We start from the raw sequence: 13,464 nt of genomic DNA, 5'->3' as shown, positions 1-13,464 counted from the left end.
CCAAAACCCACCATCGCTGGCACCATCCACCCATCGCCGCCCCCCACCTACCGTTGGCTCGCTACCACCGCCACCTATCACTGCCACCCGACCACCACTGATTTTATTCATTTGTCTTTCCTTGCCTACCAAACAACAAAATAATGATTCAATCTATTCCCACATAGTAACTAAACAAGACATAGAACGGTAATGATCCAACCAAACAAGCATTGGCAGAGCTTCTCATGAGCAATGGGTCCCCGAACACCCCCCCCCCCTCCAAATTCCCGTTTTTCCATTTCGTAGTGTTAATTTTATCGAAAATTTTCAAAAAAAAATTAAGGTAAAATATTGGATTTTGAAAGTCCGGTTATAATCTACCAATAAAAAGTTTGATTCGATGAGATCATTAGATCAAGACATCAAACACATTGGATTTCAATATTCCACCGTCAAGAGTCAAAGTGTTGGAATAAACATATATATATAATCTAGTAGGGCACGGTTAGAGAGGTGTTTGCCACATCTTCAAGCAAACAACATCACACACGCATCGCAAACAGGCTGCAGTCAGCAATGGTGGTCGGCGCCAGTGATTTCTCGTCGGACGATATCGTCGTCAAGTCACCCAACGATCGCCGATTATACAGATACATAAAGCTGCCAAACGGCCTATGTGCTTTACTCGTACATGATCCTGATATTTATGCCGACGGACCACCGGAAACTGTCACACCTGATGACGTCAGCGAAGATGACGAAGATGAAGACGAAGAAGATGATGATGAGGAAAGCGGAGAAGAAGAAGACGATGATGATGAAGATGAAGAGCGAGGATCTGCAAAGAGCAATGCTCCTCAGACTAAGAAGGTTTGATAATCAGTTTTTAGCTATTGAATCGAAAAATTAGGGTTAATTATACGTTAAGATGATTTAAGTGAAAATTAGCAATAGATGAATTTCATATGTTTCAATTTCTATTGCAGTGATTGGAAGCAGTATTTGATAAGCTTGAATATGTTGTTTAATTTATGTTTATTGTTTTGTAGCTACTAATAAGTATTTATATATAGATGATATATAGTATATAATGAGATTTTTTTTTTGTTTGAAATTTAACTGATTGCTGTGGTGATAATTATGTGAATTTGATCAGAGTTATAGATATGTGAAATTGATTAGAGTTATAGTTTTGTGGAATTGATTAGAGTTATAGTTATGTGAAATTAATTAGAGTTATAGTTATGTGAAATTGATTAGAGCTTGTTATGTGAAATTGGTTAGAGTTATTATTATTGTTGTTGTTGTTGTTGTTGTTATGCAGGCAGCGGCAGCAATGTGTGTAGGGATGGGCAGCTTTTGTGATCCGTTAGAGGCACAGGGTCTTGCACATTTTCTTGGTTTGTTCCTGCCCTTTTGTATATGTATTGCAGATTATACTTCGGCATGTAGTGTGTAGATGGATTAACAAAAGTCTGTACATTCTTAATCATGTATTTTTGAGTTCATGTTATCTAAGAGTGGTTGATATTTGATAATGGCTTGCTTTTACCTTTTTATTGTATTGAGGTACTCAAATTGATGCGTTTTCTGCCAACGAGAAATATACAAATAGTTAAAACGTGCTATATTGATTTCGTGATGGAGTTTTCATGATGAACTAACACATAAACATGTGTTTAGGACAACTTCTTTTTAATGCGTATAATAATGTTAATGTCTAATCTCACAAGAAATGAGGATAATAATTTCGCTTGTTTTGTACTTACTACGTGTTTCGTTGCAGAACACATGCTCTTCATGGGGAGTGCTGAATTTCCAGATGAAAATGAGGTTTTTATCGTTTTCTACTATTTCATTGGAACTATATATGAAGATACATATGCCCTTCTTGTTTTGACTCTTTTGTGTGCCAGTATGACAGTTATTTGTCCAAGCATGGAGGTTCATCGAATGCTTACACAGAAGTGGAGCATACTTGCTACCATTTTGAAGTTAAACCAGAATTTCTCTTGGGTGCTTTGAAAAGGTACGGTTATATTCACGGGATTGTTGGTTTACATGCGACAACAAAATAAATTAGAATGATAGATTGATGATGAAAACAATACACTACTACCAACATTAAAGAGAACTTTTTTTTTCATATTCAAGTTTGTAGCGCACTAAGCCATCCTCTGTCAATTTCTCAGATTTTCACAGTTTTTTATTTCACCACTAGTGAAGACCGAAGCAATGGACCGAGAAGTACTGGCTGTAGATTCCGGTGCGTACATATCAGTCGATTCAACTGATTCCCATTTTATAACTAATCATGAAAATAAGAAAGAAAAGTGAATCGCTTACTGACAACTCTCAACCTTAATTATACCACAAAAACTACAGAATTTAATCAGGCTCTGCAAAGTGATGCTTGTCGACTTCAACAATTACAATGTCATACAGCAGCACCGGGTCACGCCTTTAATCAATTTTTCTGGGGTAAACTTGAATACTTCTATTCCTTTTCACTTTATTGTACGACTTCATTTTATTCTCTCATATTATTCTTATTTATCTTTTCTGTTTTGTTGTACTAAAGGGAACAAGAAAAGCCTTGTTGATGCGATGGAGAACGGAGTTAACTTACGAGATCAAATTTTCAAATTATACAATGAATTTTACCATGGTGGCCTTTTGAAGTTAGTGGTCATCGGGGGAGGTAAGTTCCCTGCTATATAATAACAAACAAAAGAAAGAATCATGATAGATAAATCTGACTTTTGAAATTTCTTTTTGTGCTGCAGAAAGCCTTGATGTGCTTGAAAGTTGGGTTGTTGAACTATTTGACAAAGTCAAAACCAGCAATGCGTCAAAGTCGGAAGTCAAACCAGGACTTCCAGTTTGGCGTGCAGGAAAAATATACCGTTTAGAGGCTGTGAAAGATGTCCATATTCTTGATTTGTCATGGACATTACCATGCCTCAGGAAAGCTTACGTAAAGAAAGCGGAAGACTACTTGGCACATCTCATTGGGCACGGTAATGTATCTTATCATTGTGTTTTCATATCAACATAATGCGTTTATAAACATAGGGTTTTAGGGATATTCAGTAAATTCACTTGAGGAAACGTATTTGTACAGAGGGCAGAGGAAGCTTGCTTTTCTTTTTAAAAGCTGAAGGGTGGGCCACTTCTATATCAGCTGGTGTTGGTGATGATGGAATGCAACGATCTTCAGTAGCATATGTTTTTGGCATGTCTATACACCTCACTGACTCTGGATTGGAGAAGGTAATAATACTACACAGTTACCTTAACATGTTATGGACTTAACAGAGTTCTCAAATGAATGAGAGAAATCTGCTTAACAATACTTCTTATATACATAAGCAGTTCGAATCATATTATTACATCATTAGCCTCCAACATGACTACAGTCATGTTTAGTCTGTATTTCACAACAAATTACTATATGGTCCTTATTGAAATGAGATATTTATATTGCAGATCTATGAGATTATTGGTTTTGTTTATCAATACCTTAAATTACTGCGACAAGTTGGTCCTCAAGAATGGATATATAGAGAACTACAAGACATAGCAAATATGGATTTTACATTCACTGAGGAGCAACCCCAAGATGAGTATGCTGCAGAACTTTCAGGTATTTCCTTTGGTTATCTTTCTTTTAATTAACCTTTTTGTCTGCTTACTATAAATCCCATTTCATTTAGTTGTGATTGAATATAATTCACATATATGTATAGCCGTAGGGCTGTAAACGAACCTAACGAACACGAACGAGGTCATGTTCGTGTTCGTTTGTTAAGGAAATGCAGATGTTTGTGAACTGTTCGCAAACACATGTGGAACAGAAGTTTATGTTTGTGTTCGTTTGTTGAGGAGTTTTAGTTGTTCACGAACACAAAAGGACACAAATGAACGAACGTTAACTTGAAAATAAAAAAAAAAGCACCATTAACCTTAAGAGGGAAGGTGAAACATTAAAAAAACGTTAACATTTTTGTAGCAAATTAACATTAACGAACGAACACGAACGAATGTAAACGAACGAACATGAACGAACGTAAACAGACATATTATCGAACGTTCACGAACGCAATCGAATGTGTGAGACCTTTATCCGTGTTCGTTCATTTAGTTAATTGAATGGAATATCTTGTTCGCGTTCCTTCATTAGCTAAATGAACAAACATAAACGAACTTCCCGCCGAACGGTTCACGAACTGTTCACTGAACGTTCGTTCGTTTACAGCCATATGTATAGCGGATCATAAGTGTCTTGTGTCCTTTAATACATTTTTTTTTCATTAAGTAGTTGTTTAGAACTCTTTTTATGGTTTGGTATTCATTTCTGAATTTATGATTCTCATAATGTCCTTAACTTCTTGCCATTTGTTTTAAATAGTATATTTAATTAATAGGGTTTATGTATATTTCAGCAAATCTGCTTATATATCCACCGGAGCACACTATATATGGGGATTATGCATATAAGGAGTGGGATGAAGAAATGATCAAACATGTTTTGTCTTTCTTTACGCCAGACAACATGAGGACTGATATATTATCAAAGTCGATCAATAAATCACAAGGTAATTTATTATCATCTGCTTTTTGCTAAACGAACTGTTTTCAGATAATCATGGTGGTAATAATTAATAAGTCGATAATATCATATTATCCTTCAAACTTTATTTGTCATTCCAGATGTCAAATGTGAGCCATGGTTTGGATCACATTATACAGAAGAAGATATTTCTCCTTCTCTTTTGGAATTATGGAGAGATCCTCCAGAAATAAATGCGGCATTGCATCTACCTGAAAAGAACGAGTTCATTCCACAAGATTTTTCTATTCGTGCAAATAATATATCATTTGATTCCATGGGTACAACCCCACCAAAATGTATACTTGATGAACCGTTGATGAAGTTTTGGTACAAACTCGATACAACTTTCCGGTCTCCACGTGCTAATACGTATTTTCGTGTTACGTTAAATGGTGCCTATAGTGGTTTGAAGCATGTTTTGTTGACTGAGCTTTTTCTCAACCTACTGAAAGACAAGCTAAATGACGTTGTATATCAGGTAAGTAGTTATTGTTCCTCTCACTTTTTTTTTGTAGTTCTTTAATGCTATTAGTCAATTTCTAAGCTTTTATTTTTGTATGTATGTCACACTCATAAATATGTTTTTCTGCGTCAAGTTATTCTACAAAGGCTTCTAATTGTAAGAAGGATTTATAGAGTGACAAGTGTCCAATAAGCTCAAAATAAACCCACTACATCACCACCAAAAACCTAAACACCCACCCCCACCCCACCCCACCCCACCACCACCCAAAAACCTAACCCCCCACCCCCCAAAAACCTAAAAAAAAATCTAAAAAAAAACTAAACACCCACCCCCACCCCCACCCAAAAACCTAAACCCACACCCCCCACCCCCTCGGCAAATATTTTTTTTTTTTTTTTTTGGGGGGGGGGGAGGGTGATGTGGGTGGGGGGGGGGGGTTTAGGTTTTTGGTGGTGGTGGATGTTTAAGGGTTTTTTTTTTGTAGTGGGGTTTTTTTGTGTAGTGGGTTTTTTTAGGTTATTGGACACTTGTCACTCTATAAATCCTTCTTACACTTCTTACAATTAGGATCCTTTGTATTTGATCCTAATCCATGTTTTTCTTTAAAACTATATTTTGTTTTGTTTAACATATATTTTCAAGTAAAATGTCATTTTTGTCTCCGTGGTTTGGCTGGTTTTGCGACTTGCGTCCAAAGGTTTGTTTTTCCGCATCTGGGTCCAAAAGGTTTGAAATCTTGCCGTTTTCATCCAGCTTGTCAAATCCATCCATTTTTCTCTTTTAAGTCAGGGGTCTTTCAGTCTTTTTACCTACTTTGTTTTGTTTCGAATACTTGTACACTATGCTAAATGCTTGTACAACAAGTGAAAAAGACCGAATTGTCCTTTAAGTTAACAAAAAGACGGAAATATTCCTGACTTAACAGAGAAAAATAGATGGAGTTAACGAGCAGGATGAAAATGGCAAGATTTCAAATCTTTTGGATTCAGATGCGGAAAAACAAACCTTTGGACGAAAGTCGCAAAACTGGCCAAAACTCAGGGACAAAAGTGGCATTTTACTCTTTATCTTTTCTGTCCTCAAATGGACTTTAGTTCTCATTATTTTTCTTCGTTATTATGATGATTTTATATAATAACCGATTTTTTTGCATGCAGGCAAGTGTGGCCAAGCTGGACACTTCGATATCACTTGTGAGTGATAAACTAGAACTAAAAGTCTACGGTTTTAATGACAAGCTTCCAGTTCTTCTTTCCAAAATTTTGGAAACTGCCAAATCTTTTGTGCCAGCCGATGACCGCTTTGTGGTATGTATAAGTTAGAGCTTTCTCTTGGTAAATTAAAATGGTTTGTAAGATTAGGTGTTATAATGCTATTTTACCTTCTCGTTTGACAGGTAATCAAGGAGGATATGGAGAGAAATCTAAGAAACGCCAACATGAAGCCGTTAAATCATTCAAGTTACTTGAGACTTCAACTTCTTTGTCAAAGTTTTTGGGATGTTGATGAGAAGCTTGGATTGCTACATAAACTCTCTCTAGCAGATTTAAAGGCTTTTATTCCCGAACTATTCTCTCAGGTCCAAAATAACTCCTGTTAAACATATATCATTCCAATAAGTAGAATTCTTTTTGAGATATTAGGTATTAAAAATATGCTATGGGAAACTTTGACCTGTTTGGCTTATTTGGCCCATTCGACCCTGTTTTCTTTTAACCCAAGTTGGCCTACTTAACCCAGTTATGTATTCTGCTAACCGTCTTCTGCATGTATACATCTTCTCTGTGCAGTTGTATATTGAGGGGCTTTGCCATGGAAATCTACTTGAAGAAGAAGCTAAAAACGTATCAGACATATTCAAAAAATATTTCTCTGTACAACCACTTCCGTCCGAAATGAGACACAAAGATAACATTTTATGTCTTCCTCCTAGTGCTGACCTCGTGAGAGACGTCACAGTAAAAAATAAGCTCGACACAAATTCGGTGGTTGAGGTAATTTGATCTTTTTATATGATTTCTACGATTATTTTAGAGTAAAATGCCAGTTTCGTCCCTGAGGTTTGGCCAGATTTTGCGACTTTCGTCCAAAGGTTTGTATTTCTGCATCTGGATCCAAAAGGTTTGAAATCTTGTCATTTTCATCCGGCTCGTTAACTCCATCCATTTTTCTCGGTTAAGTCAAAGGTATTTCCGTCATTTTTGTTAACTTAAAGGGCAATTTGGTCTTTTTCAGGGGTATTTGGTCTTTTTACATAAAGTGAAAAAGCCAAATTGCCCTTTAAGTTAACAAAAAAGACAAAAATACCCCTGAATTAACGTAGAAAAATGGATGAAGTTAACGAGTCGGATGAAAATGGCAAGAATTCAAAACTTTTGAATCCATATGCGAAAAAACAAACCTTTGGACGAAGGAAACTGTCGTTCATCATATGGTGTCATTTGGATGATTCTGATTTGTTTATTTATTTATTTGTCTCAGCTGTATTATCAGATTGAACCAGAAGTTGGTTCAGACTTAGCTAAATTAAAAGCACTGATTGATCTTTTGGATGAAATTGTCGAAGAACCGCTATTTAATCAACTTAGGTATAGTAAGATTGAATTTCTACTTTATTTTTTTAATAATAATGTGGTAGTATGGCTAATATTTTAATGTGATGTAGGACAAAGGAGCAGCTTGGTTACGTTGTTGACTGTAGCCCTAGGGTAACGTATCGGATATTGGGATTCTGTTTTCGCGTTCAGTCTTCTGAATATAGTCCGGTATATCTGCAAGGAAGAATAGATAAGTTTATTAATGAGATGGACGGTTTGCTGGTAAGCACACTCTTTTTTAACTATATATTTGAATCTAAAGTACAGTTTATTATCTCGCTTTCTCTTCTTGTTTGCTGGTATTGCAGAGTGAACTCGATGACGAGTCTTTTCAGAATTTTAAAAGTGGGTTAATCGCAAAGCTGCTAGAGAAAGATCCATCTCTCCATTATGAAACGAATCGATACTGGGGGCAAATCACAGATCATAGGTTAGTTTTTCTGCATTTTAGGTTAATTTCTTGATATGGGTCATGTGTAAAGATCAAATACAAATGGGTCTTAACATACAAAGTACCCTTAACGTACAAAGTGAAGGAGGAAATTGTTTTTTTTTTGAATTTTTTCCCTACTACTTAATATTGACGTTTAATTGCAAAATGTAAAAACAAAACAAAAATAAAAAATTCGTGATTTTACAGTAGTAGAGTAATTATATTACTCCTGTAGGGTAATTATAATTACTCTACAGAATTACATAATTACTCTACTAGTGTAAAATCATGAATTTTTTTTTTTTGTTTTTTTTTTTGGATTCTGGGACTAAAATACGTGCTTAATAAGTAGGGAAAAAAATTAAAAAAAAAGTCCCTCCGTTACTTTGTACGTTAAGGGTATTTTGTATGTTAAGACCCATTTGTCAATAACTTAACCCTATGCGTCATTGGATTGTCCAACAATTACAACGTTTATATGAATAATTTGTGTGCCAGATGTGATTACATTTTTTTTATTTCACATATAGCATAATTGTTTTAAACACAATATTATAGGTGGTTTTTTTGCATTAAAAGTTTTCCAACAATAAAAGCTTTTTTATATAAAATAATGAGTAAAATGCCATTTTCGTCCCTGTGGTTTGGCCGGTTTTGCGACTTTCGTCCAAAGGTTTGTTTTTTCGCATCTGGATCCCAAAGGTTTGAAATCTTGCCATTTTCATCCAACCGACTAACTCCATCCAATTTTAACCGTTAAATAAGGGGCACATTTTAACAAACGGTTTGTTTTTCCGCATCTGTGCATTAACTAAAAGGACAAAAAAGCCCTTGATTTAACGCTTAAAAATGGATGGAGTTAGTCAGTTGGATGAAAATGACAAGATTTCAAAACCTTTTGGATCCAAATGCGGAAAAACAAACATTTGGACGAAAGTAGCAAAACTGGCCAAACCTCAGGGACGAAAATGGAATTTTACTCTAAAAATAATTCATGTGCCATATATGATCACATATATGATTTTTTTTCACTAATAACCAATTTTTTAGGCTAGTGGGTATGGTGAGGGTCATCCCCAAGGGGATGGGCCGCCATGTAGGACGCCACGTTACCGGGAGTGAGGATGGGCCTAAAGGGGATAGACCAAGGGGGTGGAGGATGGGGCCCCACACTATTTATAAAAACAGTTAAAAAATATTGGTTTGATTCTAGAGAGAGAGAGAGAGAGAGAGAGGAGAGAGAGATGCAAGAGAGAGGAGGCCCGTCACAGGCGTCGGCTGGGTGACGGAGAGGACGGGACAGCCATGAGGGGGGGCGGTGTGGGGGTGCGGCGCCGGGGCTCGCCAGGGCAGGGCCGGCCCCCATACCGGGTAGTCTTATATAGGAGGTTTTATGCTTTAAAAGAACACCTGGACAATTTTCTACCAATTTGACATTTTCCTTTTTAGGAGTTTTTCAGTTGATGCGTTTAGAGATAAAACATAACTCAAATCAAATCAATTTTAAGTAAACAAATCAATTTGCATCTCATACTCTTTACAACCTCTAAAAAGCACAATTTACACACGCAGGTATATGTTTGACTTATCTGCAAAAGAAGCCGAAGAAGTCAAACGTCTCGAGAAGAGTGAAATTACTAACTGGTACAACACTTATTTGAGGAAAGCATCTCCAAAGTGTCGAAGGCTTGCTGTTAGAGTTTGGGGGTGCAACACCAACATAAACGAGTCTAAAACAAACCTTGCTTCTGTTAAGGTAATTGACGACCTTGTTGCTTTTAAGGCGTCTTCCGCATTTTATCCTGCATTTTGTTGATACATTCGCAAGTCGGTTCTTTTCAAGTAAAACCATTTTCAGAACCTTAGTTTTGATGAGAAAATGTAAGCGCGGGCTATTTAGATGAATAAACGGTTTTACTTTCGAGTTGAGTTTATTCTCGTATGCATGTGTATGGTTTACGAGCTTATTTAAAGATGTTATTAGTTTATCGTTCTACAATATTAATGTCTACAAGCTCATACATGTTTTATTTTGTCAATTTGCTAACAAGCATCTTATAAATAGGTTTATCAATCAAACTATTTCACCAAATTACTTACCGAATGGTATTTATTAGAAAAAAAAACACATTTTTCTCTCGTATAATGACAATTAATATTGAGTTTTATGTTGGTAAATAACAAACACCCATGGCATTTTGGAGCTTGACATTTTTAATAAAGAGATTCATGGGTTTATACAGTTCGTCGTTTTTTGTAGCTTGACATCTTTTATTGTAGTCGATAGTAGCTTGACATTTTGGATTATAGTCCATAGAGTAGTTGAAACGAATGCAAATTATGATTTTTAGTTCATCAGTTTAGTTATGGTTTGAAGTCTAGTACGTTTCCCGTGTATATGTGAATTATATGGCTAAATCCGATTAGCTATTCGTGCTCGAAATTTGTAGTCACCCGAATTGAAAGTTCTAGCTCCACTACAGAGTTATTATGTGGGTGTTTGGGATTGGTTATTTAACTCAAAAATAACTTTTTGGCAAAAGGACTTATTTACTTATGACTTATTTAAAATGAGTTTTTTAAAAAAATGTTTGGATGAGCTTACGAGGTGGGAAAAGATAATATTTCATAAAAGTTAAAAGGAGTTTCAAAAAGCTAATGTTTCCTAGCTTTTCAAAATGGCTTTTCCACCTTATACAAAAAGTTGTTTCAAAAAGTCTTTTTCACTTAGGCTATGCGGCACGGGGTTCGTCCTCGCCGCGTTCCGGTATGGCGCCGCCCCCCTCTCCATTTCATGCCCTCCGTCGCCGGTCCAACATCGTCGCTAACGTCGGGGTCTCGATGTTTAGGACGGTCCTCCCTTTGCTCTCACACACCAATAAACCCCCAAATCCAAAATCAAACCCTTCTCTCAAATCCAAAATCAAACCCTTCTCCCAAATCCCATTTGGGTCATCACAGTTTCAACTATACCCACTGATCTACACTCGTTTCTTCATTCTTCAACATTAATCGAGATGGAGGGTGGTGGGTTTTTATCTGAAGCAGAGAAGCACAGTTCTTGCAGGTTTTGATTCTTTCTTTCTGTTCAATTTGTTGAATTGGGTGGTTTGATTGATCGGTTGATGTGTGATTTAAGTATGTTTGTGTTAATGTTTGATGTTGGTTTTGGAAGTTAATTTGTGTTGTTTGGTAATTGAAAGTGAATGTGTGATCGGATGAACTGCATTTTGTGGGTGTTGATTAAGAACCAAAATTGGGGCTTTTGTGATGGTTGATCTGATGCAAAGCATCAATCTTGTTGTTGATCTATAGGGTGAGATAAATTAAAAAGTAGATAAACTAAAAAAAATTAAGATGGTGGGGTAGGATCATCCTCCCATTTCCAGTGTTTTACCATGACGGATTATCCTCTAAGAAACTATGATGTGACGCCTACGTGGCGGATCCTCCTCCAAGGGAGGACCACTAGCATACCGCATAGCCTTAAGGGTGTGATAAATACACCAAAGATATTAATATACCAATTAGTCAAACTTGGTAATGATTAAGTACTTTATTACATTATTTTATTATAAAAGTCAAAAGTAATAATTATGTTTTTTATGTTATTTACTTTATTACATTATTACTATAACCTTAAAATCAAGAGTTAAATGCTTGGTTGGTCCCTGTGGTTTTCAAAAATTTCACACTTGGTCCTAGTAGTTTACTAATTACACTCGTGGTCCCAAAACTTGTCAAAAATGCACTCGGTTGGTCCTTATCACTAACCCGTGTTAATTTTCTCAGTTAAGTGGGTGTAAAAAGACTAGATTGCCCTTGAACTACAAAACAAAACACTGATAAATGTTAAAAAAAAAAAAAATAGGGTCCACCCCTCATCTTCTTCCTCCTTTCACCACCACCACCACCACCACCACCTCCACCTTGAGCCCACCACCACCACTGTTACCTTCAACCCACCACCTCCATCGTCACCTTCAACCACCCTCCACCTTCTCCGTCACCTTCAATCCACCGCAGCCACCTCCACCGTCATAAACCCTTTTGACCCACTGAAATCACTGGGATTACATGTCAGGTTTTGTGAATTCACAAGAACCTGCAAACACCCAATAAAAAATAGAGATACCCATATCTTTTCTACATAAACCATCACAGAAAACATGAAACTGAAGCAAAAATTCACAACAAGATGAGAACTTTTTCACAAACCCGTGTGGATTTCAAGGTTTTCTAATGTGGGTCGATTGAACCTTGACTGAAATTGAAGCAGAAATTCACAACAAGATGTGAACTTTTTCATCCTCAAGGGCATCATCCTCAACGATCCCACAACCGTCAAATTCCCCACCCGTACCACCTCTGACCGCCCAAACAACCTCAAAACCCCCCTCACACCACTCTCCCCACTCTCTTTGACACACACAACCACCACACCACCAACCCTCACAACCCTCTCCAACTCCCTAACATACCGAGCCGGAAACAACGCCTGGGTTCGAGACATCAGAGATGGCTGGGTGACTGCGAACAGGGGTGGTTCTAGGTTCGAGACATCAGAGATGGCTGGGCAGTGATGAAGAGTGGGGTAGTGCCGTTTAGGGGTGTTGGGTTCAACGTGGATCAGCGGCACACGGTGGGGTTTCGGGCTGTGACAGCCACAACCTGCTGTCCAGGTGGTTGAGGGTGGTGATGGTGATTGAGAGGTAGGAGGAAGAAGACCAGTATTAATGCTGGTTTCCGGCGATGGTTGGAAGAAGACCATTGTTTTATTTCTTTTAATTGCTCAGGGGTAATATAGTTATTTCACACATAGCTAACTGAGAAATTTAACAGTGGTTAGGTCGGGGGACCAACCGAGTGCATTTTTGACAAGTTTTAGGACCACGAGTGTAATTAGTAAACCACTAGGACTAAGTGTGAAATTTTTGAAAACCACAGGGACCAACCAAGCATTTAACTCTAAAATCAATGGTCGGATGGCTTTTTGCCATCCAACCATTCTACCCTCCAACTATAGTATAATGCCAAAAATAACCTTTTACTTTGTAAACGACTTATTCTACCTCCAATTTTGGTATAATGTCAAAGTTAACCCTCTATTTTGTAAACTAATTTCTTATGTTTTTATTTCTAAGTACGTGTCAGTATAAATTCGAGTTCATCTATGCTTTAACATCATAATTATTTGGAAACGAGTCGGGTCAATTATAAGATTTGTTTATTTTTATGTATGTTTTGAGTTGGACTATGTTCTGACGTAAATTTTTTGGCAACAAATCGGGTCAAACAAAATACGTTGTTATTCAACGGTATAAATTTGAGTTAAAATACGTTTGGACATAAATTTAGTTCGGAAACAAGT

The 13,464-nt window shown here is 36.9% G+C and overlaps 1 protein-coding gene across 1 annotated transcript; it reads left to right on the top strand.

Annotated features, from left to right (window-relative positions):
- Nucleotides 1–480: 480 nt before the first annotated feature.
- LOC110873396 (nardilysin-like) lies at nucleotides 481–10,092 on the top strand. The gene is made up of 19 exons (XM_022122313.2): nucleotides 481–852; nucleotides 1,307–1,382; nucleotides 1,769–1,815; nucleotides 1,899–2,011; nucleotides 2,175–2,248; nucleotides 2,368–2,463; nucleotides 2,564–2,683; nucleotides 2,769–3,002; nucleotides 3,107–3,255; nucleotides 3,472–3,628; nucleotides 4,428–4,580; nucleotides 4,696–5,075; nucleotides 6,221–6,370; nucleotides 6,460–6,642; nucleotides 6,854–7,057; nucleotides 7,545–7,651; nucleotides 7,729–7,882; nucleotides 7,969–8,090; nucleotides 9,666–10,092. Exons 1-19 carry the CDS (start codon nucleotides 559–561, stop codon nucleotides 9,907–9,909), a joined length of 3,057 nt encoding a protein of 1,018 aa, XP_021978005.1. The 5' UTR covers nucleotides 481–558; the 3' UTR covers nucleotides 9,910–10,092.
- The last annotated feature ends 3,372 nt before the right edge of the window (nucleotides 10,093–13,464 follow it).

This window comes from Helianthus annuus, chromosome 8, assembly GCF_002127325.2.
Source record: "Helianthus annuus cultivar XRQ/B chromosome 8, HanXRQr2.0-SUNRISE, whole genome shotgun sequence".
Lineage (NCBI taxonomy): Eukaryota > Viridiplantae > Streptophyta > Magnoliopsida > Asterales > Asteraceae > Helianthus > Helianthus annuus.
This window is presented reverse-complemented; position numbering and strand designations above follow the sequence as displayed.

What these genes read in the sequence shown, in the direction of transcription:
- LOC110873396 (XM_022122313.2), top strand. Translation starts at nt 559, where the DNA reads ATGGTGGTCGGCGCCAGTGATTTCTCGTCGGACGATATCGTCGTCAAG. An exon ending in AATTTCCAGATGAAAATGAG is followed by an intron (nt 1,816 to 1,898) that starts GTTTTTATCGTT and finishes TTTGTGTGCCAG; the next exon opens with TATGACAGTTATTTGTCCAA. An exon ending in ATGAGATGGACGGTTTGCTG is followed by an intron (nt 7,883 to 7,968) that starts GTAAGCACACTC and finishes CTGGTATTGCAG; the next exon opens with AGTGAACTCGATGACGAGTC.